Raw genomic sequence first — 27,687 nt, forward strand, 5'->3', positions numbered from 1 at the left:
GCTCTCTATTTTGTGTCCTTCTCTCACTCTCCTTGGCTGTCCCTCAGCCTCCAGGAAGGCCTCCAGGAGTTGCCAGTCCAGCTGAGAGGTCTGGCTACTTCTGTTTGCAGTGGACCCTCTGGTCCTCTGCCAACATTTCTCTGCCCCCTGGCTTCCAGTCCGGGTCTAAACCAGAAGCAGAGAGATCATTTTCTGCTCCCCGCAAATGATGCAGTGGAGGTGTGCTGGATGTGCAGGCCCAGAGACATGGCCTGCAGGCCCCTGTTACTGAGGTCAGGGACAGAAAGCAAGAAACTAATACGCTGTTGCTACTCAAGGACACTGGTGCTTCAGGTTTGGCCACCAAATCCTGTCCAGTATGGAATGGATCAGAAGCCCCTGGTCCTCCACGTAACTTTTCAACTGTGTACACAACATACCCATGGGAAAGTTACTTTGTGATGCTTCTCTGTCAGCGTGTGTGGACCCCGGCTCTAATGTCAAATGACAGAGCTGTAGTGGGGGTGACAATGGTCACAGCACATCCTGTCTTGCCAGCTTGGCACCTGCCAATGGGTAGCTGGTAGGTGCTTGTTAAAACCATAAAACCTGCTTTCATGGCTAGTGGCTTCTACACAGCCAGGCTTGATGAAAACGAATGCAAAGCCACGAATTGTCCAGGGGATGGCAACTATGTCTCTGGAACCTACAGATGGCTCCCTCCCACTCACCAGTATCAGGTTAAATCGGTCACTTGCCAAAGCGGAGGGATCCGAGCTCTGAATTTGGACCTTTTTCCTCTGCATGCAGCTCACTCGCAGCTCATGGGCTAAACTGCAGAGGAGAAAGAGGGGAGCAGGGGAGGTATGGACATCATACCTAGATATCCATGAAGATGCAGGGGTTCTGCTCTGTCCCACACCCTGAAGACCACCTTCTCTCGTCAGCTCTCTCCATATTAAATCTCAGCAATGGAGCTGAGCAAGGCCCCAAAGAATCTCAATTTTAGAACTCTTAGGGAAACTAAAGCAAAGAAATGGGTGGCTCATTCACAGTGTCAAAGAAAGTCAGAACTAGAAGGACTTGTATTGGATCATCTAGTGCAACTCGTTCTCTTGAGATGAAGAGAATGTGCCTGAGAAATGAAACCACCTGCTGAAGGGCACACAGTTCATGAAGAGCCAGGCATGCAGCTGCCCATCCGGTTACCCCTTTTCCTCTCCACCAAAGACCGAGCATGTTTTAGGGTGAAGAACAGATCTTCCTAACTAGACCTTTAACTCTTTTCCCTCTCAGAAGGAGAGAAACACAGGACAAGCACACCCCTACCTGCCCTGGCTGACACTGCCTGCAGGGCTGGCCTTCCCTGAGGGGGCCTCCCTGGGTAGACCACCCACACCCATGTTGTTTCTTCACTGGCCCAGGTAGAGTGGGAGGCAGCAGAATGCAGGGGTTAGGAGCTCAGGCTGGGGAGTCAGACAGATCCCCCCGCTTTCTAGCTTTACCCTGAGCAAATCATTCCACTCTGAGTCTCAGTCTCTTCTTCTGGAACCTGGGGAAAGTGTCAACCTATCTCACAGGGCTTTAGTTAGAACTGTATCAGACATCACCAGTATTTGAAGTTTAGTACACATCCATTTAACGTTCCCTTTTTGGTGACAACTCATTAGAAGGAGAAAAAGAGGCAGAAGGCTGACGGGATGAAGTTAAAGGACCTTCTACTTAACTAGAAATGATTTACAAGTAACAAAGAGGAGTCATCTTGAGAAATTTCTGCCCAATTTCTCTGCCTAGATCCCCTCTCCTCTCTCCCTGGCTCTAAAGGAAGGATGATTCTCTCAGGGCTGATTTCAGCAGCAGAAGCAGGCTGTCGAGCTGAAGCTCCTCAACTGTGAACACTCCTCACGGAGCAGCTACGTGCTCTATCCTGACAATTCTTGGATCATGGAAATAAGAAATAGGAAAAGAACATTCATGAAGAAAACATAACAAAGAGGCGTTCTCTTACCGGCAGTAACTGGTGACGTTGAGAAAACCCAGCTTGCTTTTTTGTAGTAAGGAAGACGCATTAAATCCCAACCTGGCTGTTTTCTAAAAGAGAGAAAGATTCAGTGAAGTTTTATGTTATTGTATAATGAATTATGTTTTTAGGATTCTAGTCTCCTCTCCTTGGAAAGAGGAAAAGCCTATCACAAGGAAGCATGTGTGAGATGGGAAGTCTGCTCAGCACCTCTCCAAGTCCCCCATCAATTTATACCTGAGGAGATGAGGCCATTGAGCTAGTGAGTGCAGGAATGGCACTGGACACTCAGGTCTGTAACACCCTTTCCATTCGACCTACGGTTACTGTGGGGCCCAGACTTTCCATTCCATTGTCCCCATGATCACGGAAATGTCCTGGCATCTCATCTCCAGAAGGGGTACCAGAAACCCTCGTATCCAAACCACACACTCTGGTTTTCTATTTAAAATACACAGTTACAGAGGCTGTATTGGGCTGCTACCCAACAGTCTCCTGGGGAAGGACAGAATGTAAGAATTCCTGATGAAACCCAGCAAATAAGAAAAGGGAGGTGGTGGTGGGAGGAGATTTCTTGCCTGTTCTTATTCTCTTCATCAGGTTCCTGTCAGGGAAAATTCGACGCCACCCTCCTAAAGTGCGCTACGCTGAGGGTTACAGGGGCGTTTAATTGGCACCTCCTTGTGGCAGTGGGTGGATGCTGGCAGGAGTGGAGGGGACAGGGCAGCTCCTGGGGCTGTGGAGCCTACCTTTCCCTGCTTGTCCTCTTCCTCTAGCAGCTGCAGCCTTTTGCTCTCCATTTCCTTCTGCCGGATGCTCTCCTTCGTGAGGGGGTTGCAGTTGTTATGTCCAGGGAGCAAGCGGAAGTAGCGTTTCTTTTCAGGGTCAAAGTAATAACCTGGTAGATCTTTAGTCAAAAGAAATAAAATCCAACTTAAAACACCGTGAACCGAGTCACCCAGCGAGAAGCCCAGGGGCCTGCCTACCACCCCTCACAGCTGCTGGTCTTTCCTGAGGGGCAGGAGGTGGGCTAGCGCTGCCAGTCACCATCCCGGGCCCAGTTCAGTCCTGTGGGGAGCTGTCTGCCTCAGGATCACGGTTCTTGTTTCAATTTGCTCCCAGAATTTCCTCCAAGCCAGGAATGGGCTGATGACACACATGGAGTGTACCCACACACAAGTGAAGACACAGAGGGCTGAGGAGAAGGGCAGCCAGAACAGACATAACTAGATGACGAGGCACAACTAGGTTTCCTCTTTCCCCACAGGCAGGGCCGGAGGAGCCCTGTCCAGCAGGCTGCCTTACCTGGCACAGAAGAGCTGCCCGCTGTGCTCGAGGAGGTCGACGGGGCCTCATCATCGCTGTGGCTGGAACCCTGTGGGCTTTGCTGTACCCTTGTATTATTCCTGTTGACACACAGTCAGGGTTAACTTGCAGCCAATGAGTCCCAGTCATTCTTTGACTCTGGGGTCCTGCAGTTCCACAGCCTTCACCCCAACCCTCGATTACTTGGGGAGCACTGACCCCTCTTTTTCTTGGAAGCAGTTTACCTACTGCAAATACATCAAAGTTAGGGCACGGTTTTTGGTTTCTCATCCTTAAGAGGATGCAGGTCACAGTAGTTCCTCTTTTGTATCTCCTCATTTGAGCATTTTGTGAGGTCTTTTGGAATTTTCCAGATGAAAATGAGAACAGAAATCTTGGCCAATAAGAATTTTACCAGCTGGACTCATTTGTCAGCTCAACAGCAGTTACAAGGCCAGGTGAATTTCATTTTTTATTGGATTCAGCAGTACAAAAGTTTAAATTTTACTTGGTTACTCAACCATGCAGATGGAGAAACTGGGGTTCAGGGCACAGAGGTGATTTGCTCAGCAATACCGGGATAGAGCCATGGTTTAAATACTCATTTTGCAAAGCTACAAGCAGCTTCTGTGGCAATTATAGGCTGAAGGATATAATGAAAGAACAAAAGACCTAATTTTAGAATTCTGGTAAAATCCACTTTAAAATTAAGAACTTCCCCTGCCCCCTATAACACCAAAAGGAATAAAAACTGCAAAACTAGGTTAAAGGAATCAAAGAACTCTCTCTTTTGTCTATAAATACTAACTATGCACAGTTTTAGAGAAAATTATTTATTCTCCCTTTTTACGGCCCAGAGCTTCCTGAGGAAGCTCACGTGTGATCAGCAGCAAGCGGAGGAAGGATTAAGGGTTATAACAAAGGTCTACATCTCTAGCCCAAGGACCGCTGCCCCATTCTTTCCACAGGGAGCCCGGAAGGTGGCTGTCCAGCCGGCTTCCACGTGACTCTGCCAAGCTGAATCAAGACTCTCTCGCTGTGCAGGTCACAGTTTGCTGCGCGACGCGCTCTTGAGGGAAGGCCTGGGGCCCAAAGAGTATCCATGGTTCTCCTCATAAAACATACAAACATTGAGTACCTGTCCTGATCTTTCTACAGTATGGGTCATGTTGGGGACTTTCGTTCAGAGTCCCTATTATTCTGCACCAAATGAGGTCCACCATATACACAGGGCCTACTCAGAGACAGGCAGCCTGATGGGCCTTTACATACATTATTACGAACCTCACAAGAGAAGTATGGTACACAAAGAGTGACTCAGGGTGATTAAATAGCTGGACCAATTTCACACAGGAAAACGTAGAGCGTCAAACCCAGACTTCCTAATTCCAAAGCCCTTGTTTCTTCCACAACATTCTGATGCTTTTTTTTTTTTTCTGTTTGAGTTAATCTGTTCTAGAGAAGCATACTGGCATTTGACATCTTCTGACCCTATAGCTAGAAATCTGTCCATTTTAAAAGGAGATCTGGAGTGTGAAAGACTTTTGAAATTAGCATACGGGTCTCCTTTGGTGAGGAGAGGGCTGTGCAAAGACTTCCTATGGCCAGAAGTCACGTCAGCAGCCCTGAACTGTGAAGAGGTATCCTCTCCTGGGGTGGGGTGGGGTGAATCATGTTCTGAGATCAGATAAGTAGAGTGTGGAAAATATTTATTATGGGGATTTCACCTAAGTATACACTGTTTTATTTTTCAAGCTGGGTGGTAGGTACCTAATATTCATTGTATTATTCTTTATACCTTTTTGTGTTTATTAAATACTCTATCGTATTATATATTATATAGCCTTACTTAGGATTTAGGCTGAATTAACGAAATTAGGTTTCCAGAAAGCTACTTTCATAGGCTGAAAAAAAAGAAGAAAGACTAAAAAATGGAGAAAGAGCTCCCCAGTTGTATCAGATAATGTTTACTTCTAAGCCTGTGGCTAAGGCTCCAGCCAGAAGTCATGGTCACAATGAAAAGAAAGACAAGTGTGGCCACCTCCTCACTACTCAAAGTGTGGCAGGCAGGCTGGCCCCCAGCAGACATCCCCTTGGGAGCATGTGAGAAGCACAGACTCTAGTCGGCCCGACCTCAGAGCCTGCATTTTTCTGAGACCCCCAGGGAGTCATGTGCGTGTGAGGGTGCTGTCAACGCTAGTAAGACACTGGGCAACAGCACTTGCCTCTCATTAGAACCATGCTGTCTGAACCAAGGGTTGTGTCGGTGGCTCCTTCTCCCATGTCTTCTACTCTGCCCCCTGCTTTTATGCATTTCAGCTGCTAAAAGAGAAAAAGAAAGAAAATTACATACAAATGCATGTGTGCACACCTTTCTCTTCTGTTTGCTTCTTGATAGTTCCTTCATGCTCAGAACTAGGCAAAAGGATGGCCCAACCTGGGTTATCATTAAAGCCGCCACCAAGCCTTACCTGTAGGACTGCCACCAGGTGGACACACAAATAAAACCCAACGCGTCTGTAGCCATCTCTCTGGCTGCAGTCCTCTTACCTCACAGCTGATGCCTGGCCCGACAACCTGCCAACCTCCATTCCCCAGGTCACTGTGTGACGTGTTGACAGACTCTCACAATTACTTTCCAACAACAGTCTGAGCCTGGCATGAGAACCCTCCTAAGCTAGTCTTCTTTTCCTTACCAGATTAACTCCAGAGCATATAATAATTTTTCTTTCGATCCACCCACATCCCTGTTCATAGAGAATAGTTAATCGTGAACACTATCTCTTCCTCGGTTTCAGTATCAAGCAGGAAAAATTGTGAACAAATTAAATGGGGCCAGTGGCATGTGACTTCTCAATGTGCTTTAGAGAGTGTTTTAGTTTCCTGAAGTACACTAGCTGTTAAAGGGAAGGATGTGCACATGCATTTGTTGAAATAAGGAATGATGTCTTAAAGACACTGATGTTGCCATAACTATTTTGAGTGGCTTTTTCAAGTCTTATCTTGTATGGCCTGAATTTATCACTTAATCATCAAATCATCAGTTGTTTTAACACTGGGAATCACATTAGGAATTCTTAAAGAGACTGAACTGTAGTACACAGACCAGCTGCTGCGAGTTTCATGCTTTCCCAACACCTGGTGATCCTTTCCCCACTCAGTGGAGACACTGTGACATCTTACCGAATACACATTAAAAGTATATTCAAATACCGTTAACAAAATTAGAAAAAAATTTCTAGGGCTGAATGCAACCAAAGAATAGATTAGAAAATCTATTTGCTTTTATTTTCCAACTTCTACTTTTAAGTAGGAAGCGCCTGTTAGCATCAAACAGAGCACCAGAAGTCTGGACCTACATTCCAGAATTCAGTATTTACCCAACGACTTCTGTGTCAGCCTATGATTGTGAGTTGGGGCTATTCGATACAAAGGAAGAGATATTTAATGAGTATAGTACTTAACCAAACATTTCATGAATTCTGTAACAAAGTCCTTGATTTGCCTGCTTCAGAGTCAGTGGGAAGCAGACTCCACAACCTGGATTAGTTTAACCAGCCACTCTCTAGTCCTGTGCCAGAATGAATAAGCACTACTAAAGCTCATCAATATAGCCATGCCGACTTGGAGTCATCACAAATGTCTCACTTTCATCCTCTTCTGGGACATTCTAAATTGACCTAGTTTTATTTATTCCTAGTCTGATTCACTCCCAACAATCCAGGGTGTTATCACTCTCCTAAAATCCCTTCCCACTTCCTCCTAGTCACACTTAGTAGACAGCATAGCTCCCTACCTCACCCAGAAGAGAGATGTTACCAGTACGAATACCCCCAACTTCTTTTTCATCCCCTCCACAAAGGCCTGCCTTTACTAATTCTTATCATCTTCCTTTTTGTCTTGGAGAAACAGGTGTCCCTGTGCCTTTTCCAGGCAAACCCATCCCTCCTGGCTGTTGATCTCATTTCCTTCTCAAACTCTGCAGACATCTGTGTTCATATATGTTTAATCAATCTCCCCCTCTCCTTATCTCAGCATATAAACACGCTCAGGTTTTTCATTTGTATGTGCTCCACTTCCAACCCAAAAGGAACACAAATGTTCTGGAAGCATGGTCTATATGTACACACTCCACTTCTTTATTTTCCAATCATTCTTCAACTCACTGTAGTCAGGTCTCCTCCATCCTCACCGTTCTGCTAAAACGCTCTTGCTGAGGTTAATGATCACCTACTTGCCAAAGTTAGTGGTCTCTTTTTAGCCCTTATTCCTACAACACATGACACTACAAAGCTTCACCTTCCCTAGGTTTCTGGAATATCTTTCTCTTGGTTCTCCTCGTACTTGTCAAGTTCATCCTTCTCTAGCCTCTCTTGGGTCACCCACTCTGTGTTTAACAACGTTCTGTCCCAGATCCTCTTCATTTTATACTTAATACAATCTCACCTGCAAACACCGTTTCATCTCTAACCTAGCATCAAGTTCTTATAAAAAGGCTGCCTCCTGTCTACTTTCACAGGCCATGTTCCATAGCGAGTTGATGATCTCTCCCTAGTTCCTAGTATGCTCTTTCACCTATCTGTATTTCCTTTCTCTGAAATTCTACCACTGCCCCATCCCCAACCAAAAATATAATAATTTTATTCATTTTCCTCAGCAACCACTTTAATGGCTCCTGAATACCACATGCATAGGTTTCCCTTTGGATCAATTATCTTAAGCCTCAGACAAAGAATAAAGTTGTATTTATTAATTAGTTACGTTACAAGTTAAAGGCACTATGCACAGGAAGGGAAATACGTATGTATGGATGGTGATAAGAAAACTGGTAAGAAAAATAAGCCATACTGACATAAGATTATCATTATTACCAACCAACTCTACAAAAAAAGAAAACTTATTTAGATTGCACATTCTGTACATGATTCCAGTTTGCTTTAGTTATGAAATGATGCATGAATAGTGGAAAAGCATAGGTAACGGCGAGTCAAAGGCGTCAGATCACCCATTAGGAGGCAGGGCCATTGGCCCACTTGTACCACTGTCCTCAGTAGAGCACTGCACTATCAGAAGGACACGGTAAATAATGAAATAAATGGTAAGTGCTGGTTTGGGCCAAAGACAATATTTCTAAACCACCACCTCACACAAGCACAGGTGCAGGCACTGCAGTGGGAGAGAAGGGAGTGATGGCTCTGAATGTAAGAGCCAGAGGGGAGAGTGAGTTTGAACCCAGTCTGTCAGGCAAGGTTGGCAGAGTGAGGGGCCTGCAAGCAGTTTGGTATGGCCACAGCCTAAAGTACAGGGGCTGGGAGATTAGGCTAGAGAGGCAGGCAGGGTCAGATGCTGAGGTCTCTGGGTGCTTGGTAAGTTCGCTGAGTAACATGACTAAACCTGCATTTTAGAAAGGCAGCGGTGGAGGGAATAAGTTGGAAGTTAAGGACTGCTGTAGCAACTCAGGTTACCTGACCCCACCAACATGGAAGTGATACTTGGGATAGAGAACCCTGAAGTTATAAAGATTTAGGAGGTGAGTTTCATGGGAGAGGTGGAGAGAGAGCAGCTGAAACCTGATAAATGAATAACTGGTAGTGTTCTGACCTGAGAGACAAGGAGGAGGAGCTGTTTGGGGAATGAAGACAGTAAGTCTGATTTTGAACAAACCAATCTCAAGATGTTTGTAAATAGGGGTCTGGGAATTCAGAGGGAAAATGAGGCTAAAGATACAGATTTGAAAGTCACCAGCACATGGTAACAGAGTGAGACAAATGTGGCTCCAAAGCCAAATATATATATATAGCAAAGATTAAAATTCAAAATTGAGACAATTTTATTGGACAGTAATATGAAGTCAGCACAATCAGTTTTTAGATTGGTGTTTCTCAACCAAGGGCAATTTCACCCACCAGGGGACATCTGGCAATGTCCAGGGACATTTTTGTTTGCCACAACTTGGCGGCAGGGAAGGGTGGGCTGCTATGGCATTTAGTGGGTAGAAGCTGGGGATGCTGCTAACCATCCTACAATACAGGACAGCACCTTACAGCAAATTATCCAGCCCCAGATAGTGCTGAGGTTAGGAAACCCTGCTCGAGACAGGAAGCGCTCAATTATAATTTTCTGGGTGAAATGTTGAATCCCAGCTCCTCTGGAGCCACTCTGCCAGGCACAGACATTAAATGTATTGTGGTAGGCTGAGCTTGGCTTTGCCTTTTACACAAGCTTTCAAGTACTTGAAGGATAAAGAATAATAATTTCTAAGAGACCATTATTCTAGAAAGACAATGTTAATCTCAAACAAATAAACAAACATGATTTAACTTTTTGGAAAATGACTGAGCAATAATTATCAAGTAATTTAAATGTACATGCCTTCTTCTGGGAATAGATATGAAGAAAATAATCCAAAAGGTTGTAAGAATTATATGCAAGATATTTACTACAATTTTCCAACTCACTTTCTAAAGCTAGTAGTCCTCTGTTGCCAAAACCAGACAGAGGTATCACAAGACAAGAAAACTATAGATCAACCTACCTTATGGACACAGCCACAGATCCTCAACCAAATCCTAGCAAACCAAATCTAGATGCATATAAAAAGGCTAATACACCATGACCAAGTAGGATTTACCCCAAGTTCAACATATGAAAACCAATCAATGCCATACACCATATTAACAGAATAAATGAGGGGAAAAACCTCCACGTGATTTTCTCAAGAGATGCAGAAAAAACACCAGACAAAATCCAATACCCTGTCATGACAAAAACTAGGCACAGAAGTAACTTACACAACTTGATAAAGGGCATCTACCCCACAGCTAACATCATAATAGTGAAAGACTGCAAGCTTTTCTCCTAAGGTTAGGAACAAGACAAGGATGTCTGTTCTTAGCATTTCCATTCAACATTGTACTGGAAGTTCTAGCCAGGGGCAATTAGGCAAGAAAAAGAAATAAAAGGCATGCAAACAGGAAAGGAAGAAGTAAAACTATTTCTATTGGCAGATGACATGATTATACATACAGAAAATCCTAAAGAATCCACACACACCCACAAAAACTACTGGAGCTAATAAATGATTTAAGCAAGGTTGCAGGATACAAGATTAATATATAAAAATCAGGGCTTCTCTGGTGGTGCAGTGATTAAGAACCCGCCTAACAACGCAGGGGACACAGGTTCGAGCCCTGATCTGGGAAGATCCCACATGCTGCGCAGCAGCTAAGCCCAGGCGCCACAACTACTGAGCCTGCGCTCTAGGGCCCGCAAGCCACAACTACTGAGCCTTGAGTGGCACAGCTACTGAAGCCCGTGAGTCTAGAGCCTGTGCTCCACAATGAGAAGCCACCGCAATGAGAAGCCCACACACTGCAAACGAAGCCAAAGATAAATAAATAAATAATGTATAAAAAAATCAATTGTACATCTATACACTAGCAATGAATAATCTAAAAATGAAATTAATACAAAACCATACAATAGCATGACATTACATTAGCATCAAAAAGAATAAAGTATTTAGGAATGAACTTAACAAATAAGTGCATAACTTGTACACTGAAAGTATAAGACATTGTTGAAAGAAATTACAGAGGACCTACATAAATGGGAAGACATCCATGTCATGGATTGGAAGACTTAACTTGGTCTACAAATTGATGTACAGATTTAACACAACCACTATCAAAATTCCAACCGCCATCTTTGGAGAAATCGACAAGCTGATCCTGAAATTCATATGGAAATGCAAGGGACACAGAAGAGTGAAAACAATCTTGGAAAAAAAGCAAAGTTGGAGGATTCACACTTTCTAATTTCAATGCTACAGTAATCAAGACACTGGTACTGGCACAAGGATAGCAACATAGATCAATGGAGTAGAACTGAGAGTCCAGAAATAAACCGACATACCTATGCCAATTGATTTTTGACCAAGACCATTCAGTGGGGAAAAAAATAATCTTTTCAACTGCTCGGACACCTGGACACTCACCTGCAAAAGAATGAATCCGATCCCTACTTCACATCATATATGAAAATTAACGCATGGATTCAAGCTCTAAAACTGTAAGACTTTTATAAGAAAACAAAGGTATAAATCATTATGAACTTTCAATAAGCAATGGTTTCTTAAATATGACACCCAAAGCACAAGAAAAAATAGATTAAGTAGACTTCATCAAAAGTAAAAACTTTTGTGCAAACACACTATCAAGAAAGTGAAAAGGGGGCTTCCCCAGTGGCGCAGTGGTTAAGAATCCACCTGCCAATGCAGGGGACATGGGTTTGAGCCCTGGTCCGGGAAGATCCCACATGCCATGGAGCAACTAAGCCCGCGAGGCACAACTACTGAGCCCGCACACCTAGAGCCCGTGCTGTGCAACAAGAGAAGCCACAGCAACAAGAAGCCTGTGCACTGCAACGAAGAGTAGGCCCCGCTCGCCACAACTAGAGAAAAGCCCGTGTGCAGCCACAAAGACCCAATGCAGCCAAAAATAAAATAAATTAAAAAAAGAAGCAACACCATTCACTTCAAAAAAAAAAAGAAAGTGAAAGGACAACCCACAGAATAGGAGAAAATATTTTTAAATCGTACATTTGATAAGGATCTGGTATCCAGAATATATAAACTCAACAAGAAAAAAATAATTAAAAAATAAGGAAAAAAATCTGAAGACGTTTCTTCAAAGATATACAAATGGCCACTTAGAACATGAAAAGATGCTCATCACTAGTAAATAGGTAGATGAAAATAAAAACCACAGTAAGATACCACTTTATACCTACCAGGATTGTTATAATAAAAAAAAAACTAACACAAATAACAAGTATTGGTGAGAATGTGGAGAAATTGGAACTCTCATACACTGCTGGTGGGAACGCAAACGCTGCAGTCACTTTGGAAAACAGTCTGGCAGTTCCTCAAAAGGTTCGACATAGAGTTACCATATGACCTAGCAAAATCCAGCAGAAATGAAAACATATGGCCATATAAAAATCTGGACAGTAATATTCATAGCAGCATTATTCATAATTGCCCCAAAGTGTAAACAATCCAAATTTCCATTAACTGATGACTCAATAAACAAAATACAGCACATCCATACAACAGAATGTTATTCAGCCATAAAAAGAATGTGGTACTGAGGCATGCTACAATGTGGATGAACCTTGAAAACACTATGCTAAATAAAAGAAGTGGGACACAAAAGGCCACACACTGTATTATTTATTTGATGTATATGAAATCTCCAGAATAGGCAAATCCAGAGAGGGAGAAAGAGAGAAATGGTTTTCCAGGTGCTGAAGGAAGAGGGGTTACAGAACAGGGAGTATAAAGGTTCAGGTCCTTTTTTTATAGCTTCTCGAAAGTCTACTTTTCTGTTATGAATAATTGCTTTTCCCAGTTACCCCACATGAGTTGATAAAGACTCTGATTAAATTGTTTTATGTTTCCAAGAATAACTGTTATATCTTTTTATTATCTAGGTGGCAGCTTAGAAAAATTTTTATAGAATTTTGAATGATTTATGGTGTTCCATGTGTTCTAGTTTATGTTTTTCTAGAAAACATTCCACCAAATTACTAGCTTTCCAAAGGCTGTAGTACCATTTATAGTACTTTAGTATGACAACAGTTTAAAAAAATTTTTTTAAATTGAAGTATAGTTGATTTATAACGTGTTAATTTCTGCCATACAGCAAAATGATTCAGTTATACATATATATTCTTTTTTAAATATCCTTTTCAATTATGGTTTATCATAGGATATTGAATATACTTCTCCATGCTATACAGTAGGATCTTGTTGTTTATCCATCCATTCTATATATGACAGCTTACACCTGCTAACCCCAACCTCCCCCCGTCCCTCCCCCCTGGCAACCACAAGTCTGTACTCTATCAGTATGACAGCAGTTTTGTTTTAAAGCCAGAATCAAGTTGAATGTGACTCTAAACTAAAATTTATGCTTTGTTCATTTGTAAAACATGGATATATTGGTGTCATATTTCCTTTATTCTGTTTGATTATACACTTGTTAAAGGTAAATTTACAGATCAAATGATGAAACTTCATGTTTCAGTAAAAGTTTTTTCAAGAAAACTTGTCTTTTTATTTAAAGCTTCATGGGATAGAATTTATATTTAATCAAAATGACTAGATAGGATCCTTTTGCAGAGTCAGTCTAAAAGAAGCTAAATGGAATTGGTAGATCTTTTGGTTTTTGATATCTACTTTACTATAGGACTCCCAAGCAGGTACAGTACATTAATATGAAATACTTTGAAACACATAATCTTAAAAAAAAAAAGTGTGGAGGTTATACAAAAAGATCATATATCACTAGGTAGGAAGTTGAAATGACTGGCTGTGTAATATTTTTTAAAACCTTCATTTTGGATCGGCATACATATCCTTCCATTTTTCTCCCCTATTTTCAGTAGCATTCCATTTTGATGTTTAGCATAGCAAGCCAGAATAAAGTTTTATAATTCAGCAATCCTGAATTCTGAGTCATATTAAGATAAAAATGGAAATGAGACATGTACTGAGGAAAATTAATTTTCTTCTTCTGTAATGTCTAATTCATCTTCTTCTTGCTGATCCCCTCTTAGTCCACAAGTGGACACCTGTCCTGTTGCAGACACTTAGCTAAAAAAATCTCTGAAAAGGCAACTCTGAATTTGCTCTTACAATATACAAGTGAGATGGATAATCGGGTGAATACCTAGAGCTTCTGAAAACCTCAAATCTCATCAATCTTTTGTATATTTTGGTAGGCACCAGTGTATACCTCTGAAGCTTTGCTCTGAAATAGCATTTCAGTAGTGATAAATTCTGAAAATACAGTCTTTATATCCTTTACTTTCTGCTTTTCAAAACTGCCAGCAGTTTCCTCCAGATGAGCGTTGTTTGCACAACATCCAGGGTAGCTCTCTGTAAGTGGGTTCGCCATGAAATAACAGGTCCAGCGGATGGGTGTGCTGACTCGTCCTTTCTACTTCACGTAGCTGCTTAGCTTCTCCATTCCTTGATGTTGATGTCGCTGTGAGGTCATCCCGTTTAATTTCTACTATGGTTCCTTCGGCCGCAAGTCTCAACTGTGGTGGCACACCGATAATCCTTAAGTTCGGCACACTCCCCAGCGGTTTTTCCGGCCCTTGTTCAAATCTGGGGTCTCTGCGGAGACCCTCTCGCAGGAGAGTCGGCTCTGCCTCCCAGCCGGGCAGTTTTCTGCGCAGGCGCGCCGAAGACTTGGCACAGCTCTCCAAACTGCTTCCGGTTTGAGCGGCCCAGTTTCCGGGTACCGCTTCCTTCCCCTCCCACAAGACGCCCTTCTGGGCCTGGCCGCCAAGTCCTGACGGTGCCACCCAGAAAAGGCCCGGCCTGGGGGCCTCAGGCTTGTGGGGTGGCGGGCAGCCTCCCTCCCGGCCCCTGTGAGAGGTGGGCCCGGTCTCGGCTGCGGCCCACAGCCGAAATTCAGCACGGAGCGGAGGCTCCACTGCTCGCACCCGAGCAGCCGCCTCAACATCCTGCCGGGCACGTGGCCCGTGGCCCCGGGCCTGGAGCCTAACAATGCCTCGGCCTAGGCCGCGCCGGGGCCACAGTGCTTATTTTTGGGGTGATGAAAATGTTCTGGAATAAGATGGTCGCACGACCTTGCGAATATTCTACAAAACCTGCCAAACCGTACGTACACTGTTACACGGAGAATTTTATGGTATGTGAATTATATCCCCCAAACAAAAAAAGATTTTCTACTACAGCAGTACTATACCATTTATGAGTGAGGCACATCCTAAATATCCAGCGACAGGTTCATGGGGATTACAGAGGATACTGGACTGCAGCGTGGAAAACGCTAACGCCACTGGTTTGAAAAGCCCTACGCAAAATGGCCTCCACAGGGGGCTTGCCGTGGCCACCCTGTGTAGGCGTTTATTTAAAACTCTACCTCACAAATGAGGAAACGGAAGCTTAGAGGGCCAAGCATGGTGCCCAGAAAGACACACTGCGTGGGGGAAACGGCATTCCACCCCTGCTGGTCCGGCCCCAGGACACCACCTCAACTACAATCTCCACCGTTATTTAAAACTGGAGTGTGGGGCTCTGGACTTTTGTTTCCTCCAGGAAGCAGTGGCCTCAGTCTTCTTTCCTTTGGGCTGTTTCTGCGTCTGCCAAGGTCTGTGGACCACACCACGCCCGTCCAGGGGGACGGGGTGTCATGGTTTCTAAGGATAACTGGGGAGACGACGAGGCTTCCTGGACACGGCGAGCGCTAGAGTGGAAGGCGTGGCTTTGTCGCTACCGTAACTCGGTGTGGAGGTTACCTCGGGAAGCTTGGGTTCATCCCACGGCTCCGTCACTTTACTAGTTCGCGAGTTACCTCGGGTAAGCAACAACCTCACTAGGGCTCTTCTGCGTCTGACGGAGGTATTACACTACCACCTACCTCACTGGGCTGGTGTATGGAAAGCTTAGTTAATGCCTGTAAAGCAGGTGGCAGTGCCTAAGCACTCACGAGGCGCTTGCATTAGCTGTTATGCTGACCTGTTTGAAAAAATCAACCTCAACCTCAACTTTCAGGTAAGCCGCCACCAAGGGCCCGCAGTCCAGCCCCTGGCAGGTGTTGGGTGGCAACTTCACATCAGGATTTAGAAAAACGCTCCTTCAGGGCGGACACGGAGCGATGACACTCGGGGTCCCCCTCCCCCCGTCTTTACGGCGGCAGATCCGACAAGACGCGCGAGCTCCACCCGCCCACCGTTTCCTCCCTCACAGCCGGAGCTCGCCGGCCCAACCAGCCACCCACGCCAGGGTCGTGCCGGCGTTCCACGTGCTCGGCTCCTCCCCGCCCCTTTCTCGGGCCTTCCCCCGACCCCCATCCCACCCCGAGCTCTGTCGGGGTAGCAGCAGCCGCCCCTGGACCAACGCCAACAGTACTTCAGTCAGCGTAGACTTACTTGATCAGAGGGGCCTTTCCGGCTCTCCCTCGGGCGCAGGATCGGCAAGAGTGGGAGCGAAGCGTAGAAGGACGCGGAAACACCGAGGTCTAGAATCTGCCAGTTAGTTGTGTCCGTTCTCGCGTTGTCTCAGCGGATAGGGCCATGGCGGCCACCCCTTCCTTCTCAGTGGACGCGTTTTCTGACTGTCTACGCCAATGGGGCGGATCTTAGGGAGGGGGAAGGGATTGGGAGCTCGGCCCCGCCCAGGCCTGGTGACGATGCAGCGAGTCGGCTGCAGGCTTGATTGGGCTTTGCGCGTTTGGGGCGGGGCCGGGCGCGCTTGAGGGCAGGGCCGGGGCGGGGCCGGAGGCTGAGTTCGGACCCCGGGAGCTCCGAGGCTACCTCTTCTCTAGCGGTGGGAACCCCACCCAGCACCGGGTATTTTCTGTGTCCAACCCGGTTGACAGGGAAGCCCTCTCGCCGCTGAAGATCCCTACCTTTAAAACTGTTACTTAGAGACGAGGAAAGATTGTGTTGTGGAAAGGTCGAAGGAGGCTCTGAGATGAGTGTGAGGAAAGAGCAACGCGTGTTGAACTGGTGGTGACGTGTTTGGTTGTGACCTCTGGTAGCTGAGGCTGCCCACCCTAGATCTGCGTGGCTCCAAGGTGCAGAGGAGCATGCTCTGAACTTCAGTCAGGAGGCGTTAGTTCTAGATCTAGTTCTGGTTCCTTCTTGCTGTGTGACCTAGGGCGAGTCTCTTCCCTTTCTGTGCCTTGATTTTTTAAAAAAAATTTTTATTTATTTATTTATTTTTGGCTGTGTTGGGTCTTTCCCTAGTTGCGGCGAGCGGGGGCCACTCTTCATCGCGGTGCGCGGGCCTGTTACTGTCGCGGCCTTTCTTGTTGGCGGAGCACAAGCTCCAGACGCGCAGGCTCAGTAGTTGTAGCTCCTGGGCCTAGTTGCTCCACGGCATGTGGGATCTTCCCAGACCAGGGCTCGAACCCGTGTCCCCTGCATTGGCAGGCAGATTCTCAACCACTGCGCCACCAGGGAAGCCTCTGTGCCTTGATTTCTTCTGTTGAAACAAGGAAGTTGATCTAACGTTCTGATGTTCTCGCCAGTGCAAAGTTTTGTTCATACCACTAATACTTCCAGAATGGTCTCTTTGTGCTGTGCCTGTTCTAGGTATCAGTTGACAGCTGTCAGATCTAAAAGAAAAATGTAAGCCTGTGAAGGGCTCTTGACCAGAAGTGACAGTTTGCTTTTTTTTTTTTTAAATCTAGATCTGGTTTATTTTTATTTTTGTTGAAGTATAGTTCATTTACAAGGTCTTAGTTTCTGGTATACAGCAAAGTGATTCAGTTATACATATATATATATTCTTTTTCCTGTCCTTTTCCATTATTCTTTATTATGGGATATTGTCTATAGTGCCCTGTGCTATGCAGTAGGACCTTGTTGTTTATCCATTCTGTTTATACTCTGCTAACCCCAACCTCCCACTCCATTCCCTCCCTCACCCACCTTCCCCTTGGCAACCACAGGTCTGTTCTCTATGCAGAAGTCACAGTTCTGTGAGGAGAGCTGGGTTCAAATGGGCCAGGGTTGGTTGTTGCCACGAGCAGGCCTGGCGCACCATGTGCCCTGTTAACCCAGGGCCCTGTGAGTGGCTAGACCCATTAGAAAATAGGTTGTGGGGTTTATCAGTTGTACCTGTGTGTGAAAGCATTTCAGTAAATAACAAGGAAAGTAGGATTCCGCCTCTAAAGGATTTTGTATAAGAAAGGGTGTGGAGTGGGAAGAGGTGATGAGGGTAAGGAGGGAAGTGAGTATAGTCAGAATAAAGGACAGCTTCTTGAAGCTTGAGCTGCCTGGAAGAGAGAGCAGAGAGAGAAATCCTAAGCTGAACAAACAAGCTGACTGGAAGCCTGTTCATGGAGTAGTGAAGCATTTGTTTTGGCTGGATGGGTAGGGAGTCTTGGAAGCAAAACTGGCAGAATAGGTTGGGTCAAATGTCAAGGGTAAGGAGCTGGCAGAGGGAGCCTCTGAAGGTTTGAGAGTTGGGGAGCGATAAGACTAGAGCTGTGGTTTAGGGAAATCACCTGGGCAGCACTGTAGAAGAAACTAGAGAGGAAATATTGTGGAAGGCAGCTGGAAGCTTTCTTAGAAGCTTAGTGCAGCTACCGTCCCTGCAAAAGATAGTCAGGGTTGAAACATAGTGGTGGCAGCTGGGATGGAAGGGAAGGGTAGAGTCGAGACATTTCAGAGGAGGGAGAACCTGTAAGACTTGATGAACACTGTGTCAGGAGTCAAAAGGGATTCCAAGCTGAAGAGCCAGGGTCACGGGAGGAAGTCAGAAGGAGTTGGCTTGGGGCGTGCTGAGTGAATGAATGGGAAACAGCCAGCCAGAGGGGTCTCTTGAGTGTTCACTGAGGGAACCGGGTATAGGCACAGGATATGCCTTGGGGACCTGCAGCAGGCAGGCCAAGAGAAAGGATTAAAGAATATTTGCAAATCAATGCACAAAGGAAGCTTGACCTTGGGCAAATCTTTTGGCACCTCTGAACCTCAATTTCCTCATAGGTAAAATGAGGATAATGATACCTGCTGAAGCGGGTTTTTTCCCCAAATATATATATAATATTTAAATATATGTATTTAAATTTATTTTATTGAAGTGTAGTTGATTTACAATGTTGTGTTAATTTCTGCTCTACAGCAGAGTAATTCAGTTAGACATATATATATTCTTTTTCATATTCCTTTCCATTATGGCCTATCACAGGATATTGAATACAGTTTCCTGTGCTCTACAGTGGGACCTTGCTTATTGAAGAGAGTGGTTGTGAGGAGTAAATGCAGTGACCATAAAGCACCTCACTGCTTGGTCTACACTCCCATGGACTGGGCACCCTTTATTATGTGGATGGCTTGATATGTAAATAGTGCATATTACTTATCAAAAGTGAGAATAATTTCTTTTTTTCACTTTATCTCCAGAATTTGAAGCCAAGGCAAATATGTTTTTCTTTGAAACGGCACCTAAAATGAATCAGCATTAACTTTGACTACATTAAAAAAAACCACAATACTTTTTATAGTCCTTGTCATGTGCCACCTATTTTCTAAGCCCTTTCCATATATTGTTCTTTTAATTACAGCAACCCTGTGAGGCAGGTACTATTAATATCACCACTTTACTGATGAATTGAGTCACAGAGAGGTTAAGTAACTTGCTCAAGCTAGTGAGTGGCAGAGCCAAGATTCAAACCCAGGTAGTTTCCAGAGTTTGAGCTCTCCAGGCGAAAACTATCATAATGAAAGTCGAAAGACATACTCCAATTTGGTATAAAATATCTACAGCTTGTATCACAGAAAAGCCTAATTTTCCTAAAACATAAAGTGCTTCTACAAATAAACTCAATAGAAAAAGGAGCCGTGGCTATACCAACTATGCAGAAAAGGAAGTCAACATGAAAGGGTGCTCAACCTCACTCAGTGTAAGGAAAATATAGTTTAAAACTCCTCTGACATATCCTTTTTCATAACCAGATAGGAAAAATCCAAAACTTTGTTAATATTCAGTGAAGCTCTCATACAAGCTCTAAGGGAGACAATTTGGCAATATATCAATATTTATCAAAAGTAAAAATGCATATACCTTTGACCTAGCAATCACACTACTAGGAATTCATCCTAAAAATATAGTTGCTTATGTGCAAAATAACTTAGGTACATGGAACATCGTGTAATAGCGAAAGTTTGGAAGCCATCTTAGTGTCCATTAGTTAGAGACTAGTTAAAAAAGTAATGGTACATTCATTCAGTGGAATACTGTGTACTTAAAAAAAAAAAAAGGAGGCTCTTTATATACTAATGTAAAATTACCTCCAAGATAGATTCTTGGTGAAAAAAGGAAGGTGAAGAACAGTACATAAAATATTACATAGGGTAGGCTTCCCTTGTGGTGCAGTGGTTGGGAGTCTGCCTGTCAATGCAGGGGACACGGGTTCAAGCCCTGGTCTGGGAAGATCCCACATGCCTCACAGCAATTAAGCCCGTGTGCCACAACTACTGAGCCTGTGCTCTAGAGCCCGCACACCACAGTTACTGAAGCCCGCGTGCCTAGAGCCCGTGCTCTGAAACAAGAGAAGCCACTGCAATGAGAAGCCCACACACCACAACAAAGAGTAGCCCCCACTCGCGGCAACTAGAGAAAGCCCGCGCGCAGCAACAAAGACCCAACGCAGCCATAAATAAATAAAAATTAAAAAAAAATTAAATAGGGTGAAAAATATGTGTGTATGTATGTGTATCTCCCTACCTCTAGGGAGGGGACCTGGGTGGTTAGGTGACAGGGATGGGAGAGAGCTTTTCACCCCATTGTACCTTTTGAATTTTGACTATTGGCATATATTACCTATTAAAATATAAAATTTAAATGTTAATTAAATCTGCATACTATGCACAGCAACCAACTGCAGAAGTTGTTCATTTTAAGAGGTGACATGTAAATGAGTTTTTAAAGGAACTAAGACATCTGTCAAATCCCATCATGGAGACACGGATCCAAAATATAATCAATACAAGAGAAACATAATCAACATGTCCATTATGTGATAACAGTCCACCCAGAGCCCAGAAAAAGGATTCTTTTCATCAGAATTTACCAATGTTTATTCAGTAGTATCCAAGGGATGTGAATGTCTTGGTCACTGGAAATCTGGATCCAGAGTAATTCTCCAGTCCTTTCCCTAACGTGAATTAAACATCCCACAAAACTCTCCAAACCCCTTATTATGATTACACGTTCACTGAACTGCTGATGACCGATTCTATGACTCAGGACATGATTCTGGGAAGGAGGGAGCCCTGAGTAATGGGCAAGAATATTCTAGACACCAGGAAGTTATATATCCCAGTAATAATTAACCTATAGTATTGGTATTCTACGTACTTGGGTGGACTGAAGCAGTTTCCAAGGGTCTGGTCCAAGTAACTGGTAACATCAAATGTTGGAATCCAGAAACCCAAGGATGAGACTGTGGTGCTTCTAAAATATTATTCTTAGCTAGTTAGCAGCCTGACCAATTTAACAATTAATAAAAACATGCTTGATTCAGAAAATTTAAGAAACAGAGAAGCATAAAATAAAAAATATACCCAAATTACCTATGATAAATCCATACCTCCAAAAAACCACTGTTAATATTTGGATGTCTTTATTTCTAAGCATGTATTTGTTGTAGTTGTTTATATAGTTCATTAATTCCTTCAACAAATATTTACTGAGCCCTTGGAATGCCATGCCTGTTCTAGGTGCTAGAGATGTAGTTGTATTTTTTTAATAATTAAAAAAAAATTCCTTTTGAAACAATCACAAACTAATAGAAAATTCCAACTATGTACAGAGAACTTTCACACTGGAATACTTTTAGTTGTATTTTCTGCAAACAAGGGTGTTCTCCTACATATTCTCAAGGTAACCATCAAAATCAGGAAATTAACATTTTTAGACCACTACCATCTAATCCTTGGTCCCACTCAGGTATCACCCATTGTCCCAATACTTTTCTTAAGGGCAAAAGGATCTATTCAGAATCACATGTATTTAGTTATGTCTCTTAAGTCCTTTTTTAATTTTCATAACCTTGACACTTTTGAAGATTATGGTCCAGTTAATTTGTAGAATGTCCCTCAGTTTGGGCCCTCAGTTTGGGTTTGTCTAATGTTTTCTATGATTGGATTCAGACTGCATGTTCAACAGGAAAATCAGAGAAGTGACATGGCATTCTTCTCATTGCATCCTATCAGGTGGCACGTGATTTTGGTTGGTCCCATTATGGATGACGTTAATTTTCACTTCTTGATTAAGGTGATGTCAGCCAGGCTTCTGCAATGTAAAGTTACTCTGTTTTTTTAATTTAAAAAATAAAAGTTAAAAGAAAAATTGAAATAATTAAAGACTCACAGGAAGTTGCAAAAATAGTGCAGAGAGGTCCCTGTACCTTTCATATAACTTCCCCAGTGGTAACATCTCATATAACCATGGTACAATATCACTCTTTTTTTTTTTTTGCGGTACGCGGGCCTCTCACTGTTGTGGCCTCTCCCGTTGCGGAGCACAGGCTCTGGACGCGCAGGCTCAGCGGCCATGGCTCACGGGCCCAGCCGCTCCGCGGCATGTGGGATCTTCCTGGACCAGGGCACCAACCTGTGTCCCCTGCATCGGCAGGCGGACTCTCAACCACTGCGCCACCAGGGAAGCCCCAATATCACTCTTTATCTTTTTGTAATTTGGCTAGTATTTGTAAGTCTATGTAAATATCCTACTCTTTATCAAACATTCAATTAATTTATGGACTTATGGTTTCCTCTGTTATTCAGTGGGTTAAATTCATGCTTATCATTTATTTTGATGCTCAAATAGTCCCAGTTTTGCTAGTAGAAGCTCTTCCTACCTACTTCTGTGTTCTTTTGACATGTTCTCATCATTCTTTGATCATTCTTTTCTGGCAAAAGATGTTCCAGGCTCATCTTGTACTTTTCCTGCCCAGGCCTGGAATGAGTCATTTCTCTAAGGAGTCCAAGTCCCATTTAGTGGAAATTGGTATTTAGAAGCCAAGATTTGAGTGCCAAGTGTACTCATTGCTATTAGGGTATCCCTATTCCAAGGATACTGGAACTCAGGGTTGCAGTTGGGAATATATACCCACACACTCCCACACACAACACAAACATGCATATGCATTTACATCTACATCTATCTGTCTATCTATCTTGAAAACCATGAGTTCACACCAATACTTCCAATTGTAATCCATCACCACAGGGCTCATTCAAGTTTCTTCCCTTTCTATATTTGTATCTCCTTTCTCCAACAGTGAAGTTCCCATTATCTTTTTTTATTTACTTATTTGAACAGTCCCTCTGTATGTGGCCATACATAGAGGCGTCCCTGCCACTACTCCCTCCCCAATGCAGATGCCCTCCTAACCCCACACAGATTCTGAGAACCTGTGCTGGGACATACTCTCCACCCCCCACAAAGAGGATGCCTTCCTCACTCCTCCTGGGCTCCAGCACTCCATGTGAGAATATAGTTTTGGAGAGACAAAATCCTTAATTTCAAGGAGCTTACATTCTAATGGTGGGGGGGAGGGGAAAAAAGAAATAAAAATAAAACATGAGGTAATGATAAGTGCAATTAAAAGAAACAAGATAATGTGATAGGAAGTGACTGGGGTGCTACTGTGGGTTGGTGATGTTGATTATTCTCTTTATGTACCCCCCCATCCTTCTTTGCCCTGCTCTCTGCATATCTACAAAATGTATTATGTTGGCTTCTCTGCAGCCTGCTTTCTGATTGAGTTCAACAAGCAGGAGATTGGTGAGTGGGAGGAGAGGGAATCCCTTGCCTGACTTGGGATGTATTATCTGCTTGCGGCGCCTCTCTGGCTCCAGCTCTCATCAGGCTCCAAAAATTCCATTTCCTCCCCTTGTCCCTTCAAGGCTCCTAGTGGTAATAGGTTCCCACTGTTGCTAGCTCGTGGGTGCCCCAATGGCCTTGTCTCTTTTTATTCTGCTTACACCTTTTTTTTTTTAACATCTTTATTGGAGTATAATTGCTTTACAATGGTGTGTTAGTTTCTGCGTTATAACAAAATGAATCAGTTATACATGTCCCCACACCTCCTCCATCCTGCGTTTCCCTCCCTCCCACCCTCCCAATCCCACCCCTCCAGGTGGCCACAAAGCACCGAGCTGATCTCCCTGTGCTATGCGGCTGCTTCCCACTAGCTATCTATTTTACGTTTGGTAGTGTATATATGTCCATGCCACTCTCTCACTTTGTCCCAGCTTACCCTTCCCCCTCCCCGTAACCTCAAGTCTATCCTCTAGTAGGTCTGTGTCTTTATTCCCGTCTTGCCCGTAGGTTCTTCATGACCATTTTTTTTTTAGATTCCAGTATGGAGCTTCCTTAAAAAACTAAAAATAGAACTACCATACAAGCCAGCAATCCCACTACTGGGCATATACCCTGAGAAAACCATAATTCAAAAAGAGTCATGTACCAAAATGTTCATTGCAGCTCTATTTACAATAGCCAGGACATGGAAGCAACCTAAGTGTCCATCAACAGATGAATGGATAAAGAAGATGTGGCACATATATACAATGGAATATTACTCAGCCATGAAAAGAAACGAAATTGAGTTATTTGTAGTGAGGTGGATGGACCTAGAGTCTGTCATACAGAGTGAAGTAAGTCAGAAAGAGAAAAACAAATACCGTATTCTGCTTACACCTTTGTTAAGAGTACCTTCATTAAATTCTTTTGAACCAACGAGTTGGATTCTATTTTAGGAAAGGGCTCTTGGAGGAAATGACTTTTTTTTTTCTTTTTGCGGTATGTGGGCCTCTGACTGTTGTGGCCTCTCCCGTTGCGGAGCACAGGCTCCGGATGCGCAGGCTCAACGGCCATGGCTCACGGGCCCAGCTGCTCTGCTTCCTGGACCAGGGTACAAACCCTTGTCCCCTGCATCGGCAGGCGGACTCTCAACCACTGCGCCACCAGGGAAGCCCATGACTCTTTGTTTAAACAATTATTGTGAATCGTTTTTCAGGTTAATACATATTCTTCTACAATATGATTTTCAAAAACTCAATTTGATCAGTTGAAAAAGGAAAACATTAGCCAGGCTTGTCTTTCTGGAATTGTGTCCAGAATGGATTCTCCTGCTCCTGACCTGAGGCCTAAGAAGCTTGAGTTGTGCTTTCAAGGGGGTGATATGCACACTGTTGTGACACTACCCCCCAGGCATCCAGATTAGCCAAGAAATGCGATTTTTTGGCCTCTTTATGATACAGACAGTATTTCCTTCATCAGAATTTGTCCTCAGTTGTGCATTTCTTCAATCCCTGCCCCGCCTAGGGAGGGTTCTCAGCCATTAGGAGTCAACAGAGCCCTTTCTTGGATATGCAGCCCATTGCAGGAGCCTCCTTTTTCTTTTATTACCTTGTCTTCTTAATGCCAAGAATTGTACCATTTGGAGGATTCTTCAAATAATTTTAAAAACTTTTTTCTGCCTCTGTTAGACATTTGCAAGACTGCGGGGTCTTCCCATCTAGATTGGAGAGTGAGAAGGGGCTTGCAGGAAGAGTACCTTGCTGTCGCTTCCAGAAGCATCATTCATTTCCTCAGCAAGACTGAAGGACATTAAAAAGATGTGCATTGTTTCCTGTGACTGGCTTTATCAGTGTCAACAGCTTTATAGAAGTAAAAAGCTATAGACTGAGAGAAGGAAGAAAATATCCTGCAGAATAAGAGTAGAAAAAAAAAATTCAGGCATGTAATTGTTCCAAATCTTACTGCCTCCCTGGTTTCCCCTGCATCTGAATTTCTGTTTAACACTGATAGGAGGATTGCCTTTAGGGGATACGAGGAAGGGAATAGGGACGAATTCGGCTTCAGTTTAGGTTTAGGAAACTATAGAAGGACTTGAAGCGGAACTGAATTCATCAAGAAACCCATATGTACTTGCACCTGGGGAGGCTTTTAAAAAATCTGGTGAGAATGTTGTTCCTGAGCCCAGGAGAGGAATCTGCTGTGTTTTCCGGAATTATATACGTAGACAGTCAGGTAAACCAAGAAGGCTGAAGTAAGGAAGCTCTTCAACCACAAATAGTGTGCCCTCCCCAACTCTCAGAAGCTACATGCTCTCACAAGATTAATTTCTTCCTTGTTTTGTCCCAGATTTCACTACCTAGTCCTTTGTTAAGCATAAAAGGAGGTAATTTGAGGTATTGTGACCCCACTTTTCCAGATTAGAGAAATACTACCCTATGGATAAACAAGACAACACATTTGAAGGTGTTTTGTTTATTGGAAGGAGGACACTTTATAAATAATGTTGCTTATTATTGTTAACCATCATCTGAAATACAGTCTAGAGTTTAAGACTGTGTGCTGTGGAGCCAGTCGGCCTGTTTTCAAATTCCTGTTCCCTCACAGTTTAGCTGTGGGACCTTGGGCATGTTTCTTGACTTCTCTGAGCCTATTTCCCCAAATGAAAAATGAGGATACTAAGGGTATCCCCTTCCACATGAGGATTAAGTATACGTGGATTATGCAAAGCACTTAGAACAGTGCCTGACCCACCGTGAGCACTTGAGAACTCAGTGGAACAGCATCCCCAAAGCTGCATTGTAACCTTGTCCCACACAGTGGGCATCCCAGCAGCGTGGCTGTACCCTCTTGAGAGAGCAGGAAAGGTAAAGGAGAATCACAGAGGGAGATTTCTTCCCAGGCATCTGTCTTCCCATTTTGAAGCATGGGTGTGATTTCCCTCCCTCTCCTCTGAAGAGGCCGCTCCTTCAAATGAGGCTGTCAGCCGTGGTGGGTTTTGCTGCAGAAGCTTTAACCACTTCATTTTACAGGCTTCAGCAAAATAAGCTTCTCTTTCTATAAATGGCTTCCTCTCACTGCACCTTTGTGGACAGTGTCTAATGGTGGGGTTGGCTCATTTACTGGAGCCAAATAAACATTTGTTCACACTAGCCCCATGGTGATAGTACCACTAGTAATGAGCGGCCGCATTGCCCACTGCTGCAGGAGCCATTAGGGAAGCCCTGATAGAGTTCTGTTGATTGACAGGGGAGGTGTCAGAGGCACAGATGGGGCTTTCTGCCCCCAGAAGATCATGCAGTGCAAGTAGCCAGACCAATCATTCTTAGACTTGTGAAGTCAGCGTATAAATTCTAAGAGGAATAAAAATGGGTGAGATAAAGGATTTGAGGTCTATGATTTAGAGTCATTTTTCAGGTTTCTGAAATGTTGAATAAGTTAAGGTAATATGACAATGCAATTGAAAGGACACTTCATAAGAGGGTAAAAGTTTGAGTAGTTCCACATTAAGGAACGAACTCTGAGTTGGTTTCCTTGTCAGAGTTTGCATTCTCTGGGGGAAGCCTACATTCTCTGGTGCTCAGTAAATATGCATTGTAGGTGCTGAGCTGTAGGGGAGATCTTCAGAATGAATAGGGCCCATCACAGTGCAATATGCACAGAATAAATGTGACAAAATCCACTGGTCCCTGAATTATGACCAAACCAGCCTCTGCAAATATACTGGGATTGTGCGTGGCCAGCTGGTTGTCAGAGAACACTGAATTTATACGAACATGAGATTGCTACAGGAATAGGTGCTTCTCAGAATTTGCTTAAGGCAGGCTGGACAATCCATCACCAAGCATTTGTAGGTGCTGATTTTAGATCAGTTTGTTTTGGGCTAGATGGACTGAGATTTGTAGATAGATGGATATCCTAGTCACTCCTCTTTGTGCAAAGTACCAGAAAACCTGTCAGGTTAGCACAAGCCAAAGTAGAATTTAGCGGAAGGATTTTGGGATTTGTCATGGTATCAAAGAGG

General features: G+C 43.8%; 1 protein-coding gene and 1 pseudogene across 5 annotated transcripts in view; both read right to left on the minus strand.

Annotated features, from left to right (window-relative positions):
• DCAF4 (DDB1 and CUL4 associated factor 4) overlaps positions 1 to 16,434 on the minus strand; it is a 30,785-nt gene extending 14,351 nt beyond the window's left edge. For 4 of the 5 annotated variants that reach the window (XR_009518318.2, XM_060004286.1, XM_060004284.1 and 1 more), the window contains exons 1-5: positions 5,530 to 5,719; positions 3,305 to 3,405; positions 2,749 to 2,906; positions 1,988 to 2,070; positions 711 to 813 (exon numbers count right to left, since the gene is read on the minus strand). Coding sequence is in view for 4 of the 5 variants with exons in the window: in XM_060004286.1 (XP_059860269.1) it covers positions 711 to 813; positions 1,988 to 2,070; positions 2,749 to 2,906; positions 3,305 to 3,405; positions 5,530 to 5,711 (627 nt within the window). In the remaining variant the exon portion in view is untranslated. Of the gene's footprint in view, positions 1 to 710; positions 814 to 1,987; positions 2,071 to 2,748; positions 2,907 to 3,304; positions 3,406 to 5,529; positions 5,720 to 16,273 lie in introns of those variants that run through there. The other variant, XM_060004288.1, reaches the window with a different exon arrangement.
• LOC138413940 (CBY1-interacting BAR domain-containing protein 1-like) lies at positions 13,758 to 14,841 on the minus strand (annotated as a pseudogene).
• Positions 16,435 to 27,687: the final 11,253 nt, after the last annotated feature.

Source organism: Delphinus delphis, chromosome 2, assembly GCF_949987515.2.
Source record: "Delphinus delphis chromosome 2, mDelDel1.2, whole genome shotgun sequence".
Classification (NCBI taxonomy): Eukaryota; Metazoa; Chordata; class Mammalia; order Artiodactyla; family Delphinidae; genus Delphinus; species Delphinus delphis.